Consider the following 19,006-nt stretch of genomic DNA (forward strand, 5'->3'; position numbering starts at 1 on the left):
CCTAAATGAAAGAAGACAAACATCACACCAAAATCAGATTCCCCTCTCTCTCTCTGAAACACGGCTGCTGCTGCTCTGTTTTCACCTTTGTCGACACCTATAAAAGCCCACCTCCCTCCATTAAAGCTCTTCTCTTATATTCGTACGTACACTAAGATAGACTCTCTCTCTCTCTCATCTTTACGTGAAAAGGTAAAAAGAGAAGTGAAGTAAATGTATGCAGAGCTAATGTACCCTTACTTCCATAACTTCCCTCAAGAAGTTCACCAATTTGAAGACTTTGCCTGCTCTCAGAAGCCCAATGCTTCATCGGTAAACAATCTTCCCATTGTGTTTTTAGTGTAAAAATTTGATCTTTTCCCCTTTTGTGTGTTCTTGCGTGTGAGTGTTTGATTATTTGGGTGTAAAAATCTGATCTTTTTTCAGTTTTCCATCTTTGTGCTTTTTGCCTTCGTTTTGTTTGATCTGTTTTTGTGGGTTTCTATTTTCACTATTTTGGGTGTCCCAAAAATTAGGTTAATTGACATTTTCAAGAATTTGCAGGGGACAAGAATCCCATTTGGCTGCTGCGAAACTTGAACAATTTGAAGATAACTACCTATTTTTTTCCACTAAGCATATATGGAAAGCATTTGGGGTTAAGAAATAAGAATTGGAGCATAATCAATACCACAATCATTAGTTCCGTGTTCTTCACTAACTTGTCAATTCCTCTTCCAGTACACATGACATAAATGGAACTCGAATATCATTTGACAAAAACAAGTCCATTTTTGTGAAAATTTTATCTTTTTCATGCCAACTTGTGGCTGAGGATTCCCCTTTCTGAATAAACTTATGCTGATTAGTAATGAAAAGGTTGGATTTTTTTCAACAAAATTGTGCTCTTTTTTCTGTGGGATTTGGATTTGAGGATGTAAAGAAATTACAAGCATCTTCTTTGTCTTTTTGAAAAAGGGCTGATCTAACTGTTCTTGTCTTTTCATCTACTAAATGGCTGAGTTGATGTAGTTGCTGCTTATGGAATTGGGATCTTGGCTAGGTTATTACAAAAAGTGTTTGTTGAACACTTTTAGTTATTGGTATTTTATTTGGTGTTGCTTTGTTTGAACTGTAAAGTAGGTGACATTTTGTAGTGGTCGACTCACTATTGTTCCCCGGCCCTTTTGCACGATTCCATCATGTAAAGGCGCGTTGATTTTGCCAGCCGGTTTTCATGTACTAGTATTATGTAATGCATACATATTGCTTAGGCAACTTGAAGTATCTCTCTTGTTTGATTGGAAGTTGGAAGTCTTCTGCTGAAATATGATATCTTATGTTACTGTTTTGTGGTTATTGAGATACTGGAAATGTTGTGTATTTTGGAGAAGTGTTCGATTATATTGATAGAATCGTACACGGTTGAGATGTATTGCTTGTGTTTCTTGAACTTAATTGAAAGGTATGCCACTTGGTGCAGGGCACACCAAGCAGCGTCGTGCAGGCGCCTGCTGCAGCTGAGTACAACCTCTGGGGCGAAGGGGATCTGTTTAACGCGCCTCAACCGGTTATTGAGGAGCCTGTTATGGGGCTTGATCCAATGACGGTTGCCATAACAATGATCTCTTGTGGAGAAGATGTCATCTCCCCTCCTCAGTCGTTGAGTGTGTCGGATGTTGAGTCATCAATCGAGAGTGGGCAGCTCCTGAGCGAGGTCTTCTACGAGTGCAGGAAGGATATCTTGGCAAAGGAAGGGAATGAGACGCCGCTCTCTGAAGTCCTCAGCATCAACATCCCTACAACTGTCAAGACTAGTGATGAGAACAAGATGATGGATGAGAAGTCGCGTGTTGAGTGTTCGTTCCAGAAGAGTGTTAGTTCCAGCTGTCTGCGGTCGATGGACAACGCTCATGAGGCTCTCCCGAGGCCCAGCTTTCTTGATTTCCAAGTTGATGACTTTGAAGCTGCTTATGGGATGCGACGAGCATACAGTGAAGGAGACATAAAGGTATCAATCTCAAATTTATAGAAATCAAATATGCATGTTTAAGTAGTTTGTAGCATGTATGTCTACAACGAGCCATCGACTACTGGCAAAATAGTGATTTCTCATCGTTCCTTGCTGGTGTCGTGACTAGATGCTGTTTGGCCTCGATTGACAGTGGAGTTTTGATGACAGGCTCTTTGCAGTGGTGGCATAAACCACGCTCAGTCGCCACTGGGGCAAGCGAGGGTGATGAGTAGTTGCGTTTCTGAGGTGCGCAGGGAGAAGCTTTCGAGATACTGGAGCAAGAAGTCGAAGAGAAACTTTGGAAGAAAAATCAAGGTAAATCTTGAGGCCCCCTTTTTCATTCTTTGGTTGCATTGGAGATAGTCGGAGTAACTTGGTTGCGTTGCAGTACGCTTGCAGGAAAGCTCTCGCGGACAGCCAGCCGAGGATTCGAGGAAGATTTGCAAAAACTGAGGAAGGACAAGGTGGGAAGAAGCAATGAAGTATAGGAGAGTGAGTAGATTGTTAGAGTTTATGCAGTGAAGAAAGAAACAATAAGAAGCTTAGTTTGTTTGGTGGTAGCTCAAACAATAATTAACCTTTGTAGATCAAATCAAATGTTTCTCTAGATTATTATGTACATATGCTGTTTAATAATTTCATATTGCAATAAATAACAACTTCTGTTTCTCATCTTCAATTTTTTATACATCCCCTTTTTATGCCTATGTTCAATTTTTTGATAGAATCCCTTTTTCAATCTTAGCATATTAGTTTATGTTATACTATTATCAATCTAAATTAATCTTTAGATCACTTAAATGATTGATGTTATTGATCTAAATCATGTCATGTCAACTGTCAAGATTATCTTTTGGCAATAATCATCTTTTAAAATAAACATTAGATTGAATAGACTAACACACATTGATCTGAAATAAAGTCATTTTTTTCTCTTAGTTAATTAATTCTAATTAATCATTGAATTTTAGTTTTACAACGTCAACGATTTACACAAACCTTGTAAATTTCATAGAAATCCAAAACACCTCTGTAGATTTTTGGGCACTCGAATTTCTCTGAAAAGAAAAGCCACCAAGCTTCAATTGTTGGCTTTTCCGGCGATTCCACCGCCTTTCACGGCGGCCGGAGATTGAGCACCATCTCACTTTTCCTTTTTCTTATTTGAAAATTTTTAGAACTAAAAACTTACAAAAGTTTTTCATCCTTCAGTTGATTTAAGAATTCAACTCAACCAATATTCGAACTACACCAAAAACATACTAGAAAACAAAAAAATGAAAAAGGAAGAGCATAATTACCACCTTCCACCGGCGCTCCGCCACTTCAGCCGCCGTGTCTCAGAATCTACTCCACACTTCCATTTATGATATTCTAAATATTTTTATTTTTGGTGTAAAGTTCTCCACTCAATTACCAAACACAAACACCCTCACTGCAAAAAGGAAGAAGCAATCATCAATACATTTGTTAAAATAGGTAGGTAAACCTTTTCTTCGAGTTTCATATTTTATTGTGTAGCTATGACTGAATCTCTAACCAATTAACCATCTACTACATAATTAAAAAAGAAAAAGAAAAAGAAAAAAATCATATCCCAATTTAACACTCTTGTTAACTGTTAATTAACTACCTTCACCCATAAAATAAAATACTTGAATCGTCTAATAAATCACTGTTGTCACCAAGAAGCTCGACCCAGAAGAAAAGGCCAATGAATCTTTTTTTACTTCATAACAAAATTTTAAAATAAAAATTACTAGTACTAGTATTTACCTATAAATAAACAACAATTAATAACAAAATTCAAAATCTATAAGTGCGGTGACCGCCGTCGGAGATGAACTATTTGTCTAATTCTTGAGTCTAAAAAATCTTGCTCAAATTTTAATTGGTTGCCTACTTTTTTCAATTGGAAAATAAACGTGGGATTTTATTACAAAGACCATTAAACATATTCATATTTTCAATCTTCCGGCGAAGGCCGCCACCACTGCCGCCGCCTTGGTACCGAAACTCCAAATTGCTCAGCCAATTAGACGGCGGTTACCGCCTTTCTCCACCACCGGAAAAGTATTCTTTCCAATTGCAAAATCTTGATGTATATATAGAGAGAAGAAAAAAGGTAAAATCAAGCCTACTGTTTATCAATACAATCCACTAATCAAACTTCAATGGTGTCTACTAAAACACTACATTCCATTAAAATGGTAAAAAGGGAATCTTTATTTGATTCTTTTTTATGAAAGAAAATAGACTACCACGTTTCTTGTAAGTCACTCTTCTTCACCATATCTTTGCAGAAAACCAGAAATAAAAGGAGAAGAAGCATACATTAAATAAACAAAAATTGAGAAATTCTAGAAAACTTACAATTGTTGGAGAGCAAAATTTTATCTTCACTCAATTACTACATCACATTGCAAAAATTAATAAAAAAAAGTGGCGAATTATACATACATACCCGTGTACTTATACATGCATATAAAATTGTCGCACCTATATTTCTCTCTCTCTCATCGACGAGAGAGAAAAGTCTCGCTTGAAACAGAGATCCCTATTCCGATACTGAATTTGCTGGTTTCGCCTCGGAAAGCACCGATTTTTCTTCAATTCGCCTCGTTTGGATTGAGTTTCCGTCCAATTGAGCTGTGAATTCATCCGCTTCGACTGCCGGCGGAGAGCTTTTTGGAAACGGCGGAGTTTGCAATTCGCAATTAGGGTTTTGAATTGAGTGGTTTGGGAGTTTTCGAGGAGGATGATAGTGAAGAAGAGCTTGAAAACGGTAATGCCGATTATGAAACGGTGCCGAGCCGGCGACTCGGCCGGTGATGACGATGACTCATCGCTCAATCGGAAGAAACGAAAAGTTTCCAATGTTTATTTTCCTCTGCATATTCTTGGGGAAGCTGCCGCCGGTATAATCCAATTCAATGGCTATGGAATTCAAAACATTATCGCTGAGTCCGCCGCGGAGGGCGGCGACGGCGAGGCTTCGGAACCTAAGCCATCAAAATCGAAGGAGGTGTCGCGGCCGCCGCTGGTGAGGACTTCGCGAGGGAGGGTCCAGGTATTGCCTTCGCGATTCAATGATTCAGTTCTTGATAATTGGAAGAAAGAGAGTAAGAATGCTGTTAGAGATTCTGCTTTGGATACGGACTATGTTCCGGTTGTTAAACAGAAGGACAGTAAATCGAGCTTGAAACCTCTTAGGATTCACGACGATGTGAGCGTTTCTAGAAAGCAGAAAGAGGAGAAGAATAAAGCATACAAATGCAGCAAGTTTTCGCCTTTGTCTGTTGATGAGATTGCAGAATTGAGGAATGGAAGCTTGAGAAGTAGTAAGAAGAATGGCCGTGCGCATGATTCTTTGATGCCATTGCATCAGCAATCAGAAGATGATTATGATTATGATGATGATTATGAGGATGATGAAGTTGATGATGATGACGACTATGATGAGTGTATAGAAATATCTGGTATTGATAAATTCTATAGCACCAAAGATTTTGGTGAAGGTGATATAGTGTGGGCGATACCTGGGAAGCATTGTCCTGCTTGGCCAGCAATTGTGCTCAATCAAGAGTTGCAGGTGCCAACGCAAGTGTTCAACTATCGGATTAGTGGTGCAATTTGTGTAATGTTCTTTGGCTATTCTGGCAATGGAACACAAAGGGTAAGTTTTCTGTCCTTAGTTTATGTTCTTTTTTAGCTTTCCAACTGTAATACCTAACAGATGCACTTATTTTGGCATGCCTTTTTTGAGCAGGACTATGCATGGATCAAAAGCGGGAGGATATTTCCATTTATTGACTATGTGGACAGGTAGTTAATTGTTAGTTTTGATTGTGTGTGTTTTTCTTCTTCCCTTTCCACCTATTTATTTCTCCCCTCTCAATTGGTGGTGCATGTGGAGTTGGAAGCGATTAAATTTTGTTGCCTTAGGTTTCAGGGGCAGACTGAACTCAATGATAGCAAGCCCGCTGATCTTCGTTCTGCAATAGAGGAGGCTTTTCTAGCTGAAAATGGCTTCAACGAGATGTTGATGGTTGAAATCAGCGCCGCAGCTGGAAAGTCACATTATCTTCACTCTCTTAGAAGACGGGTGTTTGAGGCTACTGGTTTAAATCAGGATCAACAGTGCAGCTCTGCAGAACCGGTACATTGATTATATAATGATTTGATTGGCTTGTTAGTGGTCCCGTTATCCTTTTAGTACTTTTTTGTGGAAAATGGACAGCTGCAGTTTCCATCATTCTTCAAACATTGTTCAGTTTCATGTTGCTTTTCATTGTCGTAAAAAAATTGTAAACTTGCAATTACTAAAATTGCTTGCTTGAATGTCGCGAAGTTGAGAAGATTTCATCTTTTCTAGCAGGATGCTCACATAAAGAAAGAATCACAATCTTGTGAAGCATGTGGAGTGAGCATTCCTCCTTACTTGTCAAAGAAAATAGTTGCTGGTACCAATCGTCTGTGTACTTCTTGTACCAGGGTTCGTTGCTTGCTATACTCAGCTATATTCTTAATTCAGCCTCCAGGATCATCTACATGCATTTTTTAGTTTTTGCTGATGATTGGTTCTTTCATGTATCAGTTGAAAAAAATGAAACACTATTGTGGCATATGCAAAAAGATCCGGAATCAATCAGATAATGGAACTTGGGTATGGTCAAGTTTAAGCTTTTGGTAGATTCTATATTTTGATATGTCCTATAGATACATGGTTGCTATTTTCTCCTAAATCGTTGTTCAACTTACAACTTCAGGTGCGTTGCAATGGTTGTAAAGTCTGGGTCCATGCAGAGTGCGACAAATTTTCGAAAAGAAATTTCAAGGTCTCCTTGGATGCCCTGCACTGCACTCACAATTCCACTCTGAATACATTCCTGTGTAGGACCTCAAATTTATTGATTTCTGAATCAACCCATTTTCATTGATTCCAGGATCTGGGAACAAATGATTATTACTGCCCTGAATGCAAAGCCAGGTTCAATTTTGAGCTATCTGATTCAGAAACTTTGCAGTCTAAGTAAGTTATGCTTGCTCTGTTTTTTCTAATGTAGTATTAGTTTTGTATTTCTGCAATTCAAAATCTTTTTGCCACCTCAACCTCTGAGAATAATGATACTTGTTCCAGAAACAAGAAAAGGAATGGTAAAGTTGCATTGCCTGACAAGGTTGCTGTCGTTTGCTGTGCTGTTGAGGGAATCTACTTTCCAAGTCTTCATTTGTAAGTACTAGTTACTTTTCCATTTCATCTAGTCTGGATACTTTACATGTCCTTTTATTTTTTGAAAGCAACATTGCCATCTTTTTGCCCATTGCAGAGTTGTTTGCAAGTGTGGGGCTTGTGGAATGGAGAAGCAGGCACTTAGTGAATGGGAACGACACACAGGTTCGAAAACGAAGAACTGGAAATCAAGTGTCAGGGTGAAGGGCTCCTTGCTACCTCTTGAACAATGGGTGTGTTCACGAAGCTAATCTTTCTATTACTACTATTATTTTATCTATTTTCCTGGAACATGTTTGAAAGGGTTGTAGCTGTATGTATAAGGTATCCAGTTTAGGTGATTTCTGAAAGAAGATGTACTTATTTAATGGTTATTGAAATTTCCATTGCTTACTGTACCAAACACATCAGTTTTTTAAGGTGTTTTCTTTTTGTAGATGTTACAGATGGCCGAGTTTCATGAACGTAGCCTTGTTCCTGCTAAATCTGTTAAGCGGCCTTCTATCAAAGTGCGGAAGCAGAAGTTGGTTAATTTTCTACAAGGTTCCCCCCTAAGCTCTGTGTTAATGTTCATGTTCTGCTGGAATATCTCTGCAGCTTTATCCGCTGTGGCATGAATTATAGCTTAGTTGTTTTTTTACACGATAGAGCACTATGAACCGGTTTGTGCGAAATGGACAACAGAAAGGTGTGCAGTATGTCGGTGGGTTGAAGATTGGGACTTCAACAAAATTATTATTTGCATTAGGTATATGTCCAGCTTGGCTCCATTTGTTGCTGTTAACTACATCTCTGTTCATCAGAAATATTCCTTGGGGTGATGAATATTATGTTGATTTTTCATTGTTACTCTCAGATGTCAAATTGCTGTTCATCAAGAATGCTATGGAGCAAGAAATGTTGCTGACTTTACTTCATGGGTCTGTAGGGCATGTGAAACTCCTGATATTGAGAGGGAGTGTTGCCTCTGTCCTGTGAAAGGTGTGGATCTTATTACATGTTTTCCCTGGTTTAGGAATTAAATTATTATATCAGAAGTGCTTGCTGGTTTTTGTCTATTGATATCCAGTGTAACCACTGATTGGGGAAAATTTGTGCATAAGTGTTTGGTTAGTAGGATTCACTAATTGGTGTTGATCTTAGTTAGAAACAAAATTTTATAGAAGGAAAGAGGTTAGCATTAGATTCTGTCTCCTAGTAATATATATAGCTCAATAAATGATTGGTGCATGGCAGTATAATATCCAATGAAAAGTACAAACAAGCTAAGCTTATCTTCAATTTTCTATCATAATAACTTTTTTTTTATGTATTTTCCAATTCAGGGGGTGCTCTGAAGCCTACAGATATTGCTCCTTTGTGGGTTCATGTCACTTGTGCTTGGTTTCAACCTGAAGTTTCTTTTGCAAGTGATGAAAAGATGGAGCCTGCCCTTGGAATATTGAGAATTCCTTCAAGCTCTTTTGTGAAGGTAATGTTTCTGCGACTCATGAATCTTATATTCTTAGGCATAATGAAATATCTTCCGATCTTCTGTTTATTTATTTATGCATTGCTGTTACTTAAAGGTGCTGTTGTTGGTTGATTTGTTAATATACTTCACCAAATTTTTAGTACTAGTAGTATTTTTTACTAAATGAGGATGTTTATATATGTTGCAGATCTGTGTGGTTTGCAAACAAATTCATGGTTCCTGTACACAATGTAGCAAGTGCTCCACCTATTACCATGCAATGTGTGCGTCAAGGGCAGGGTATCGCATGGAGGTGAGAAACGACTAATGGCCTTGTCTCTTGTGTGTCATCTAGAGTTGTCTTCTGTGTATATCACATTTGCACCGATTTTATTTTTTGCATGCAATTCTTCACCAAGTGTATTGCAAAATGCAGTTGCATTGCCTGGAGAAGAATGGAAAACAACTTAAGAAGATGGTTTCATACTGTGCCTATCACAGGTATTATTTGTTTATTTGTTGTAAATTGTAATGTCTAATTTCTTTGGCGGTTAGTTATTATGGTGAATCTTGCCTCGTACGGATGCAACATTGATCATTCCACCTTTGTTGTGCAGGGCTCCCAATCCTGATACAGTTTTGATTGTAGAAACCCCCAAGGGGACTTTCTCTACTAAAAGCTTGCTTCAAAATAAAAGACACATGGGAGCAAGGTTAATATCAACTAACAGGTTGAAACTCGAGGAACCTTCTCCAGAGGATGCTGAGGAGGTTGATCCATTTTCTGCTGCCAGATGTCGCATCTACAAAAGAACAAAAAAGGTTTGTACAACAAATATGTTTTTCATTATGCATATTGGCAAAAGAGCGGAATAGGAATTACATTATTAGTAATAAAAATTCTGTTTTATTTTCTGTATCATGTTTTGATCTTTCATTCATATTCTTGCTTGTGAGCAGACAAGAAAGGAAGCTGTTGCACACCAAATTATGGGACCTCGTCATCATCCTATGAGTGCAATATTGAGTTTAAATGCAAATAGAGTAAATATCATCAACCTTGCAAGTTTTATTTCTTTTGTCTATTCCTTCACTTAAAACCATCCACTAAACCCTTTCCCATCTGAAACAGAAAATAGAGAAGCCTAGGGACTTCTCCACTTTCAAAGAACGGCTTCATCATCTACAGGTAATATAAATTTGTTGATTTGTTTCTAGTGATGGACTGGAACTAGACATATGACGTCATTTATGCTCGTTTATGAATCCAGAAAACGGAAAAAGATAAAGTGTGCTTTGGCCGATCTGAAATACATGGATGGGGCCTGTTTGCACGTAGGAACATCCCAGAAGGAGAAATGGTAATTCCTGTTAACTGGTTATTCATCTATAGTGAGGCAAGACTGTAGATAAGATAAGGGAAGAATGCATTGTTTACTGTTGCCGAAGCTTTTCTCTTTTGGAGCCTAGTCATCTTCCAGGAGCACAGATCACAATGTATATCTCTTAGTATTATATGAGGGATTGGCTCTAAACTTCATTTGGTTATGGCCAGGTTGTTGAATATCGTGGCGAGCAGGTCAGACGCAGCGTTGCAGATCTTAGAGAGGCTCGATATCGAGCACAGGGAAAAGACTGCTATGTGAGATTTTTCTTTCTAGATTTGATTGTATCCTGACATAATGTATTCCCTTCCCACCCACAACCACCCCTTCTTGTACTAATTGAATTTGAATCTGCTCAGTTATTCAAAATAAGTGAAGAAGTTGTGGTCGATGCCACAGATGCAGGAAATATCGCCCGGTTGATAAACCACTCAGTAAGTGTTCTGTTTTATTAGAAAGTTTGTCCTGTTTTGGTTGCATTGTTTGATTTTGATGATCATTGATACCTCATCATTCCAGTGTATGCCCAACTGCTATGCGCGGATAATGAGTGTGGGCAACGATGAAAGCAGGATCGTACTCATTACTAAGATGAATGTGCCCGCTGGGGATGAATTGACGTATCTCCCTCCCTCCCTCCCTCCGTTTCTCTTTTGCTCTCATATGATACAACTAGAGTTTTTACTGTTGCTTTTGGTGCATCTTGGCAGGTACGACTACTTGTTTGATCCCGATGAACCTGAAGAATTCAAAGTGCCTTGCATGTGTGGTGCTCCGAATTGTCGAAAGTTCATGAACTAGGTGACCACAAAATAGCTATTGTTTCCTCCAAGGGACTCTAACCTGTTTGCCTTTGCAGAAGACCTCACCAATTAGTCTGCTAATTTTGTAAAGTTATCTTTTTTGGTTCAAAGAAAAATGTAATTTTTTTTTCCTCCTATTTTGAGATTTTACAATTTAGAAGGTTACAAATAACGGCCATTGCTCAATAGAAGGTAGAGCTTTAGGCATTTTTGTGTAAATTACAGCATGTAGTTCCAAAAAAATTATTGCATCATTTGTGTTATTCTTGGGCAGTGGTTGTAATATTTCATAATGAAAAAGAAATGTTTTTTCTATTTTCTTGGGCGGTGGTTTTTCTTGGTCAGTGGCTCTGTGGTTTTATAAAAAATTTATGTGCCAAATAGTATTGCACGACTTATTTTTTGTTCATATTAGTGCATGACTTGTATTATTAGGTGGGTTTTTTGGTGGTGTTTGGCCTGGTTTTGATATGACTAGATTGTTTAGGCGAGGTGTTGATTTTTATTAAATTACAAATTTACAATCATAACCCTTTAAATTTATATGATTCAGATCAATCCACAAATATCAAGTTTGTACTAACATCTTTAAATGAGGTAAAGTTAAATAACCCAAAATATGAAAAACCTACGAATTTTTGGGACTAAGGGAAATTGGACTGTAACACTAAATGATGCAACAACACAGTAGCTATAAGCTTGTGATAACAAAACTACATGCTACAGACTAGACGACGTGACCACCATCTCTTGAGTGCTTATCGGCTCTTCATTCTCCCGACCGGCACAAAGACAAGCTTTGGCAAGTCATTCTAATCCAGTTGATTTCTAACCTGCTTTTCTGGTATGCTAAGCAAGATAGCCTCCACACAAGGTTGCTTCTCATAAAAATGATAAAACTTTCCTTCAAAAGAAGGGAAGCCAAAGAAATTTTTAGATGGCTCCGCTGAGTTTAGTTGCGTGAAACCAATGAGAATGTTCAAAAGCCACATTTGGTAGTTCACTCATATCAAACCCTGACGTTGCAGATCTGTATATGTCTTCTTGTTGTAGATGTTGCCCTCTTGATCTTCATATTCTTCTTCAAGATCCGGGCGCCATTTATTAAGGCCTTGCTTTACTTGTATTTTCTCCCAAAGGTATTTTGCTTCCTACATTGTGATATACAATTAACATCAAACCAAAGCATTTTCAAAAACATGCATTGGAAAATGAGAAGACAATTATCAAAAAGGAGAAAACACAAGCAATTCTAATAATTATTGTACCTCAATTGATGTTATCTCATTAAAGTTCTTGGTGTTTGGAATTCCTAGACATCGCATCCCATGTTGGTGCCTCCATTCCTTGAAATGGCGTTCATAGGCTCTGCGGCCCCAGTAACTATGGTTCCCACATATCTCACATTTGAACTCCTGGTAATATTCAGAAGCTCTTGTTGAGTATTAGCAAATATCCAAGGTGGTAACAAATAATAAGCATGTCAGCAGAATTCTGATATGATTCATGTGAAGTAGTACTTATTCTGAACATTCAAAATTTTTTAATTGAATTATGAGCATCTAATTGTTGAGACGTACACTCGCTGGAAAACGTTCTCTCATTATATGACAAGTCTTTCAAATCCCCTGCTTTAAACACTATAATTATAAATTAAACCAGTTTTTCCTATCAGAAATGTACGGATAAGATCTATCTAAAATTGTGACTCCATGTTTTCTTTTACCTTCCTTGGGTCATGCAAGTACAAAGTACAATTCCCATGATGTGAGAGGAAATGTGTTTTGAATTGCTTGAGACATCGTACAAGTAGAAAAACGAATATGCACAGTACAACATATACTTCAACAGCCAAAATCATTTGCATATTATAATCGATATATAACAATAAACCACATCAGCGCCCTTCAATATAACTGTTTTAAATTGATGACATGAACCCATGGACATAATAAAGTTTGTTTTTAAGTGAAGCACATAATCAACACCAGAGTGCAAGCATGTATGTGATTACCTGGCCAAGCCCATGAAGCTTATACAACCAATAGGGTATTGGCTTTCCATCCCAACCCATGGGCAACTTCAGGGGATTGTAGATCTGTTGATCTTCATCGTCACTCTCAGACTCAGGTTGTACTTCATCCTGATCATAGGGTTCAAATAAAAGACATTATAATTCATATACGAATAGGATATTAGTGGAACCAATCTGTCTAATAAGAACTGCTTGTATACGTAAGCCGACTCCAAGTATTATGATCTAATGATCAATCATATAAAGAATGAAAGCTTTTGGGAATGGATGAATCATAAAACCACTGTGTTATGCAATTTTACCTCTTACAATGTTTTCCCTGTGCATGAAGGCTTGCTTTTTATTTCCCCTTATTATATAAATACGCACACATATAAAGAATGCTCTCCTAATCCTATACGGGCAAGTTTACAGAGTTTGAAAATAATACCTCTTCGCGTTCTTGTACAATTTCATCATAAGTCAAAGCATGTTTCTTCTCAATATTTTCTTTAGTCCGTACAATTGTCTGCAAAAAATCAAGAAACAAGAGTAGAGTTCATTGCTCCGGTGAATTCTTCATTATAGTCCAGAAAATGTAAGTGGACATAAGAGAGTCTGCAATTGACATGTAAATCGGGAAGGGTATGAGTAATGAGTGGAGACGACATAGCATGAGCTTACCTCATGCAACAGGTCACACATTTTTTTCATCTTTGCTTCCATCAAGGCAATCTCTTTCGCATCTTCACTTGGTTGTTGGGTTGTAACACCACCATTTTGTTCATGTCTGCGTGAGCCTTTGACGAAATGTTTGAGATCCAATTTCTCAAGTGGTGTATGCTGCAAGCAAAGAAAATTGATAGGATCAATGGCATGCAAAAAAGTCAGTTAATTCACAGGAAGAGGTCACCACTCTCATAAATCACAAGCATAAACACAAAAAAAAAGGAACTCTACAAGATAGAAAAATCTACTCTTATAATTACAAAAAACATTTTTTTGAGGTCTGGGAAACATAGTAACTGCAAGATTTTGACGATATATACAGATTGTTACACCCTAACCTTTGTAAGAAAAAGCCTTTCTGCACGCTGTTGTACAGTACCACCCGTCTTCAGACCAAGAGCAGACAATGCCTAGAAACGTTTATTGGTCAATATCAGCCAATAACATCATTAATTGGAAATAAAATGATCATAATACTTTAATACAGTTGTAGAATGAGTTAGAAGGCAAACATGCACTAGCAGATCCAGGGGTAGGCTTTTAGGGACAGAACAGCATAGAATAAATATTGTCTAAACAAGAATGCAACAAATCTAATGTAATGCAATCACACCTCCTTTAACTTTGCAGGTCCTACTTCCATTAGCTGTTCGAGTGTACTGTAATAATCAAGATCAATCAATGCCTCATGCTGTTTATCATTCCCATTTTCATGATTCTCATTCTGAGATCCTTGAATTAGTCCACTGGTCCATAGCTCTTCAAATTCAGTAACAACCTACCAGGGACAAAGGCATTCGGATATTAAAGCCAACTAAAGTAAACCAAAAGGTCCAACAATTTAATAACGCATCTGCTTCATGGAAACAAATATATAAACCAATACAATAACAACAGATAGAAAGTTAGCCTAGTACATAGTTTAGGAACAAATATTATCAATTTATCAATTTCAAGGAGAACGTTATAGCATCTAATGTGCAAAGAGAATAGCAATCAAGGTATAGGACTAAATCACAATAAGTTAGGAAGCTAACCTTTGAAAATATTCTTCCAAGATCTTGCAAAGGCTCCGTCCGCTCAAAAAAGTATATAAGATATTCCAGAAGTTTCTGCATATAATCCCGATATTGTCTGTTCAAAACAAGGTAAAGAGATGAAGAGTGACCAAAATGGGTGACAAAGAACCTGGGACTTTTCTCTTTTTCAATTTTGGGGGCAAGGAGGTTTCAAAATAATACAGAATCAAAGACTGTTTAATTTAAATTAATAAATCTGCTGATGAAGAAGGACACAGGGCAGTCAAATAGATTTAAAGTGAACCCAGTCCTATGAACACAGGGCAGTCAAATAGATTTAAATAACAATCTTGAATACCATAGATAGGATTCCTCAAAGATTCCAACACAAACCATCCATATTATCCCACAGTTTTCTATATGAATATGATATTGTTAGACTGAAGTGTGTGCATATAGAGAAAAAAGATCTAATAACACATCATTTGACAGGTGACAATATAGCGAATTGAAGTATTCAATAAATCATCAGACTATATGCTAATTGTTGCTGTGTACAAGTTACTCTGTCAACATATACACCCAACTCTACACACCAATGCTAATTCTAACATCATTTTTCATCGTCCATGGGTCAGGACGTCAGATTAAGGTTGCAGCAAAAGGATTCTAATTGCCTTAATGTTCACATGAGGAGAAGCTGAAACTTTTTAGAAAATACTTTCCTAATATCATGATAAAGTTAAGAATCTGCATATGCAGCACCTTGCCAAAGACAGTAGAAAGGTTGACAAAATGAATGGAGCTTGGAGACATATTTTGCATAATCGATGAAAATTCATAATACATAACAACTTTACCTAGTTAACTTCAATTTGCTTGATATCTTCCTTGTATCTGAAAACACATCAAGATAAGCAGAGTACTCAATTTGCTTCCCAAACTTGGAGTTGATGTACTCATTATATAGTTCATGTAAATCAAGGTACCGTCCAAAGGCTTCCTGAAATGAAATCAAGAAAATTGATGATTATAAAACTGCAAATCTGCTGGCTCACAAGATCACAAGTAAGGTTCTCGAGGAAAACATCCAACGTAGAAGATGGAATATCCTCTTCAAGAAACAATTTTAAATTGGGATAATCAAGGAACTTCTCCATCAACCATTGCCCCTTTCCATTTTCATACACTAGTTCAGATTCTAAGTTTCTCAGTTTCAAGTATGTAATTAGTTGATTTGTTCATTAACTATTAAAATCAAGAGAACAAACCTCTCCAGTGAACTCAATGACGGGCTCCTCCTTAAGAAGATGTTCATACTCATCAGTAGTATCAACATATCGCAAAGCTGGATGCCGCCGATGGTACTCCCGTATCTGCATCAAAACAATCCATACCATGGAAAATTCATCAAAATAATAGCAGAAAACACCATAGAACCCTAGAAGTAACAAACCTCCTTTAATCTATCGTAAAATGCACTAAACACATTAACATTCGCCGAAGTCGAGCTCTGTCCACCAAGCGCAGCAATCTCATCCTTCCTCGCATTGTCCTTATCCTCGTAAATGTCAACCTAGGAACCAAAATAACCACAAAAAATCTCATTCACAACGAATCAATCGCTGAAATTACTGGAATTACGCATAAACGAATCAGAAACTTTACTAGTTTGTGAGAGGTGTCCATGATTTGTTCAATCATGTTGCGAACTCGGTGGCTCTGGTAGAGGCGGTCCTTGTTGGTTGGCGGCTCGGTCTGGAGATCCTTGACGACGAGACGCTCGAGCCGCTCCACCTCCTCGTGCGAGGCACGCGTCACCTCCAGTAGCGTCGACGACATTCTCTCTTCTGCGCAGAGCTACTGTGCGAGTTCAATTCGGTGGGGTTTTGCGGTGGAGAATTCAAATGCAACGACGTCGTTTCAAGTGCATTTATGGTATTTTGCGAATGCAACCCCAACTCTTTTCCTATTTCATTTTCCGCTCCCTTAAAAAACTAAACTTGAATGGGTAGTACTACAGTTGATTTGATGAAAGAAAAAAACTTGAAGAAAATCTCTGCTCTCTCTCTCTCTCTCTCTCTCTCTCTCTCTTATGCAGGTATTACCATGAAATAAACCATGATTCTACTGTGATTGATAATTAGTTCAATGATTTCTATCATGTTTTTACTTAAAAAATACTTTATAGTTTCACTTTTTTTGTTTTCTTAATTGAGCAGAGGATTTATGGATTCGGTGCTTGTTTACTAGCTGGAGTTGTTTGTGTGTTCTTTTCTTGGTATGATCATCTCACTTTAATTGTGAGTATATAATTGTAAGATGCAATATCGTCCATTACAGTTTAAAATCCAGCTGAAATTTGTGGTTAATTGGGAAAGGATTGCCTAATTTCATGGATAGGGATGAGTTGAGAGGTATATGTATTAGCAGTTGGGAGGTATATGGTGGTAGATAAAAACTTATTGGGGTATCTCCTTCTTGACAAAAGATAGTGGTCTGTCTATCCATCCCCACCTTGTTGGTGCCAGAATGAAAAACCATAACTTGTTTTCTGAACATTTATATGAAGATCAATGTGAATAGTATATATATATATACTAATTGGTGAAGTTATGTGTTTTCTGTAGATATGTTCCCTGGGGTTCTGATGAGAAAAATATTTGGCACTTGGAACTACAGCTTTCCTCGTTGTTGATGATGTTCGCATCTATGCTACTGCAGTCTACGGTGGATGTGTGATCGTAGCTCTTGTTTGCGCTCTTTTGGCAGAATCAAAATGCTCTAAAGATATGCATGAATCTGAAAGTCTTTTAGGTCACTGTTTCAGCAAAAATTAACCAAACATAACCTAATGTTTTGGTAGCAATGCAAGAAGTTTACATCTTTTTGTACTGTCTCATAATTCACATATATACCACTTTCTCTAACTTTCCTCGCCCGGGTATGTTTGTTAAAGCCTATTTGGTTCCACACCACGAAGTTGAGTAGCTTCAACTGATTGATACTATTTCTTATTACAACTTCCTTCAGCTCATTATATTTTAGTGCCAATTCCAAGATTCATGCAAATTGAGGATTGTATCTTTCCTTTTATACCTATCAGCTGCAGGAGACAACAGCAAAGTTGTGTTATTAAGTCCAATTACTTTGTTCGAGTGGCAAAATTTATAGACTGAGATTTATTGGCAACAAACGACTGTGAGTGGTATAGCATATGGAACTTCCTGGGAATTATCATGATCGACGATAGAGCCTACTTTACTTATTATTTCGACCATTTGGGGCGTTTCAGGTACAGCTTGAGCTATATTCCATTTGCCCGTAGAATGGTTTCTGATCTGACTATCCGTCTCTGTGACTCTAAAATCTAGATGACTAAATGTGGCCACCGTCTTCCTTGCTGCCTTCACAAATTTGAAGCATCCTCATTTGGCTGGCCTTGGCCATCATGGCAATACTCCATTTTACTTATTGTTTTTCCAGCAGATAACATCAACCGTGTCGCAAGTTTGTCGCGGGAGACTAATGCTTTCATGATTTTATAGGTCCCCTGGCTTCATCTGGTTTCTCGAGTACTACAATCATGTTTATCTGCAGCCTCATATCAAGCTTCTTTGATGGGAGTTTCTTTAGTGACATTGTTGTTAAAGTTGGTTCTTCATATGGTGGGTTGTTGGTGATGTGCTATGAAAATTTACAAGGAAAATGAGTTGGATATGTTAATGTATAAAAGTATGGTGTTGGTTGGTCTCCAATCTGGATCAGCCTCAACCACTATAGAATTTGTAAACTTTACATCATAACTACCTTCTCTACAAAAGTGTGGAAAAACTCACATGTGAATAAACTTCATAAAGAAAAACAATTGACAAGTCTTTGTTATTAGGGTCATGTCTACTTCTACTCTACTACAAAAGTATAAGACAAAATAAATTGCTGCCTAACAAGTTTTAAGAGCTCCTCATTGGGTGCATCTTGTTGAGTGATACTATTATTCAACATGTGACTTGTCATAATTTCTATTCATCTAAACATATAATTTTCCTCATGGCCACTCTTCATTGAACTCTTGTCATCACCTCTTTATAATAAATTGAAAGGGCAAATAATGTAACAAAATTTACCATTAAATAAGATCACTAATTTTTTATTGTTCTTTTTATAAAAAATTTGTTAAAATACTCTTTAATGGTTTGGGACTGCATAATTTTTATTTAATCTTGTTTTTTCTCAACTACCAAGAGACTAAATCCCACTAGCAACGCCTTGGAAGAATCAAAATGATTATATACCCTATTTATTTAATATGTCAACACAAAACAATGTTCGTTTAAACTTTAAAACCATTTATTCAATAAGTGCACAAACCATGAG

General features: G+C 37.4%; 3 protein-coding genes and 1 long non-coding RNA gene across 8 annotated transcripts; 3 read left to right on the forward strand and 1 right to left on the reverse strand.

The window, feature by feature from the left end:
- LOC121780284 lies at window positions 1-2,665 on the forward strand. 2 transcript variants are annotated; one of them, XM_042177828.1, is made up of 4 exons: window positions 1-312; window positions 1,463-1,990; window positions 2,162-2,308; window positions 2,382-2,665. In XM_042177828.1, exons 1-4 carry the CDS (start codon window positions 214-216, stop codon window positions 2,472-2,474), a joined length of 867 nt encoding a protein of 288 aa, XP_042033762.1. In that variant the 5' UTR covers window positions 1-213; the 3' UTR covers window positions 2,475-2,665. The 2 variants fall into 2 exon arrangements, with proteins under 2 accessions (XP_042033762.1, XP_042033764.1); XM_042177830.1 differs by lacking the exon at window positions 1-312 and adding an exon at window positions 386-858.
- Window positions 2,666-4,370: 1,705 nt separating this feature from the next.
- Window positions 4,371-11,185, forward strand: LOC121779983 (histone-lysine N-methyltransferase ATX5-like). Of its 3 annotated transcripts, none has more exons than XM_042177487.1 (23): window positions 4,371-5,669; window positions 5,763-5,818; window positions 5,939-6,152; window positions 6,369-6,488; window positions 6,591-6,659; window positions 6,763-6,831; window positions 6,940-7,025; window positions 7,134-7,226; window positions 7,324-7,459; window positions 7,673-7,769; window positions 7,875-7,974; window positions 8,083-8,207; window positions 8,552-8,697; window positions 8,888-8,992; window positions 9,116-9,180; window positions 9,297-9,501; window positions 9,640-9,723; window positions 9,812-9,868; window positions 9,951-10,040; window positions 10,235-10,321; window positions 10,424-10,498; window positions 10,584-10,684; window positions 10,775-11,185. In XM_042177487.1, the coding sequence occupies exons 1-23, from the start codon at window positions 4,752-4,754 to the stop codon at window positions 10,863-10,865; spliced, it is 3,189 nt and encodes a 1,062-aa protein (XP_042033421.1). In that variant the 5' UTR covers window positions 4,371-4,751; the 3' UTR covers window positions 10,866-11,185. The 3 variants fall into 3 exon arrangements, with proteins under 3 accessions (XP_042033421.1, XP_042033419.1, XP_042033420.1); XM_042177485.1 differs by having other exon boundaries at window positions 4,373-5,669; window positions 7,664-7,769; XM_042177486.1 differs by having other exon boundaries at window positions 4,373-5,669; window positions 6,372-6,488; window positions 7,664-7,769.
- A 240-nt stretch (window positions 11,186-11,425) lies between these two features.
- LOC121779870 (splicing factor SF3a60 homolog) lies at window positions 11,426-16,542 on the reverse strand. The gene is made up of 12 exons (XM_042177325.1): window positions 16,298-16,542; window positions 16,086-16,205; window positions 15,901-16,005; window positions 15,490-15,632; window positions 14,648-14,744; window positions 14,224-14,388; window positions 13,949-14,020; window positions 13,566-13,724; window positions 13,333-13,410; window positions 12,882-13,010; window positions 12,136-12,282; window positions 11,426-12,018 (listed from the first exon to the last, which is right to left on the reverse strand). Exons 1-12 carry the CDS (start codon window positions 16,469-16,471, stop codon window positions 11,872-11,874), a joined length of 1,536 nt encoding a protein of 511 aa, XP_042033259.1. The 5' UTR covers window positions 16,472-16,542; the 3' UTR covers window positions 11,426-11,871.
- Window positions 16,543-16,621: 79 nt separating this feature from the next.
- LOC121779871 lies at window positions 16,622-18,517 on the forward strand. Of its 2 annotated transcripts, XR_006045946.1 has the most exons (4): window positions 16,651-16,730; window positions 16,852-16,910; window positions 17,260-17,924; window positions 18,004-18,517. It is a non-coding gene; the product is annotated as an uncharacterized LOC121779871 (long non-coding RNA). The 2 variants fall into 2 exon arrangements; XR_006045947.1 differs by lacking the exon at window positions 16,852-16,910 and having other exon boundaries at window positions 16,622-16,730.
- Window positions 18,518-19,006: the final 489 nt, after the last annotated feature.

Source organism: Salvia splendens, chromosome 19 (assembly GCF_004379255.2).
Source record: "Salvia splendens isolate huo1 chromosome 19, SspV2, whole genome shotgun sequence".
Lineage (NCBI taxonomy): Eukaryota > Viridiplantae > Streptophyta > Magnoliopsida > Lamiales > Lamiaceae > Salvia > Salvia splendens.

What these genes read in the sequence shown, in the direction of transcription:
- LOC121780284 (XM_042177828.1), top strand. Translation starts at nt 214, where the DNA reads ATGTATGCAGAGCTAATGTACCCTTACTTCCATAACTTCCCTCAAGAA. An exon ending in AGAAGCCCAATGCTTCATCG is followed by an intron (nt 313 to 1,462) that starts GTAAACAATCTT and finishes CACTTGGTGCAG; the next exon opens with GGCACACCAAGCAGCGTCGT. An exon ending in ACTTTGGAAGAAAAATCAAG is followed by an intron (nt 2,309 to 2,381) that starts GTAAATCTTGAG and finishes GTTGCGTTGCAG; the next exon opens with TACGCTTGCAGGAAAGCTCT.
- LOC121779983 (XM_042177485.1), top strand. Translation starts at nt 4,752, where the DNA reads ATGATAGTGAAGAAGAGCTTGAAAACGGTAATGCCGATTATGAAACGG. An exon ending in AAAATTATTATTTGCATTAG is followed by an intron (nt 7,975 to 8,082) that starts GTATATGTCCAG and finishes TGTTACTCTCAG; the next exon opens with ATGTCAAATTGCTGTTCATC. An exon ending in CTTCAAGCTCTTTTGTGAAG is followed by an intron (nt 8,698 to 8,887) that starts GTAATGTTTCTG and finishes TATATGTTGCAG; the next exon opens with ATCTGTGTGGTTTGCAAACA.
- LOC121779870 (XM_042177325.1), bottom strand. Translation starts at nt 16,471, where the DNA reads ATGTCGTCGACGCTACTGGAGGTGACGCGTGCCTCGCACGAGGAGGTG. An exon ending in TCATTGAGTTCACTGGAGAG is followed by an intron (nt 15,633 to 15,900) that starts GTTTGTTCTCTT and finishes ATTTCATTTCAG; the next exon opens with GAAGCCTTTGGACGGTACCT. An exon ending in TGTGTGACCTGTTGCATGAG is followed by an intron (nt 13,411 to 13,565) that starts GTAAGCTCATGC and finishes GATTTTTTGCAG; the next exon opens with ACAATTGTACGGACTAAAGA.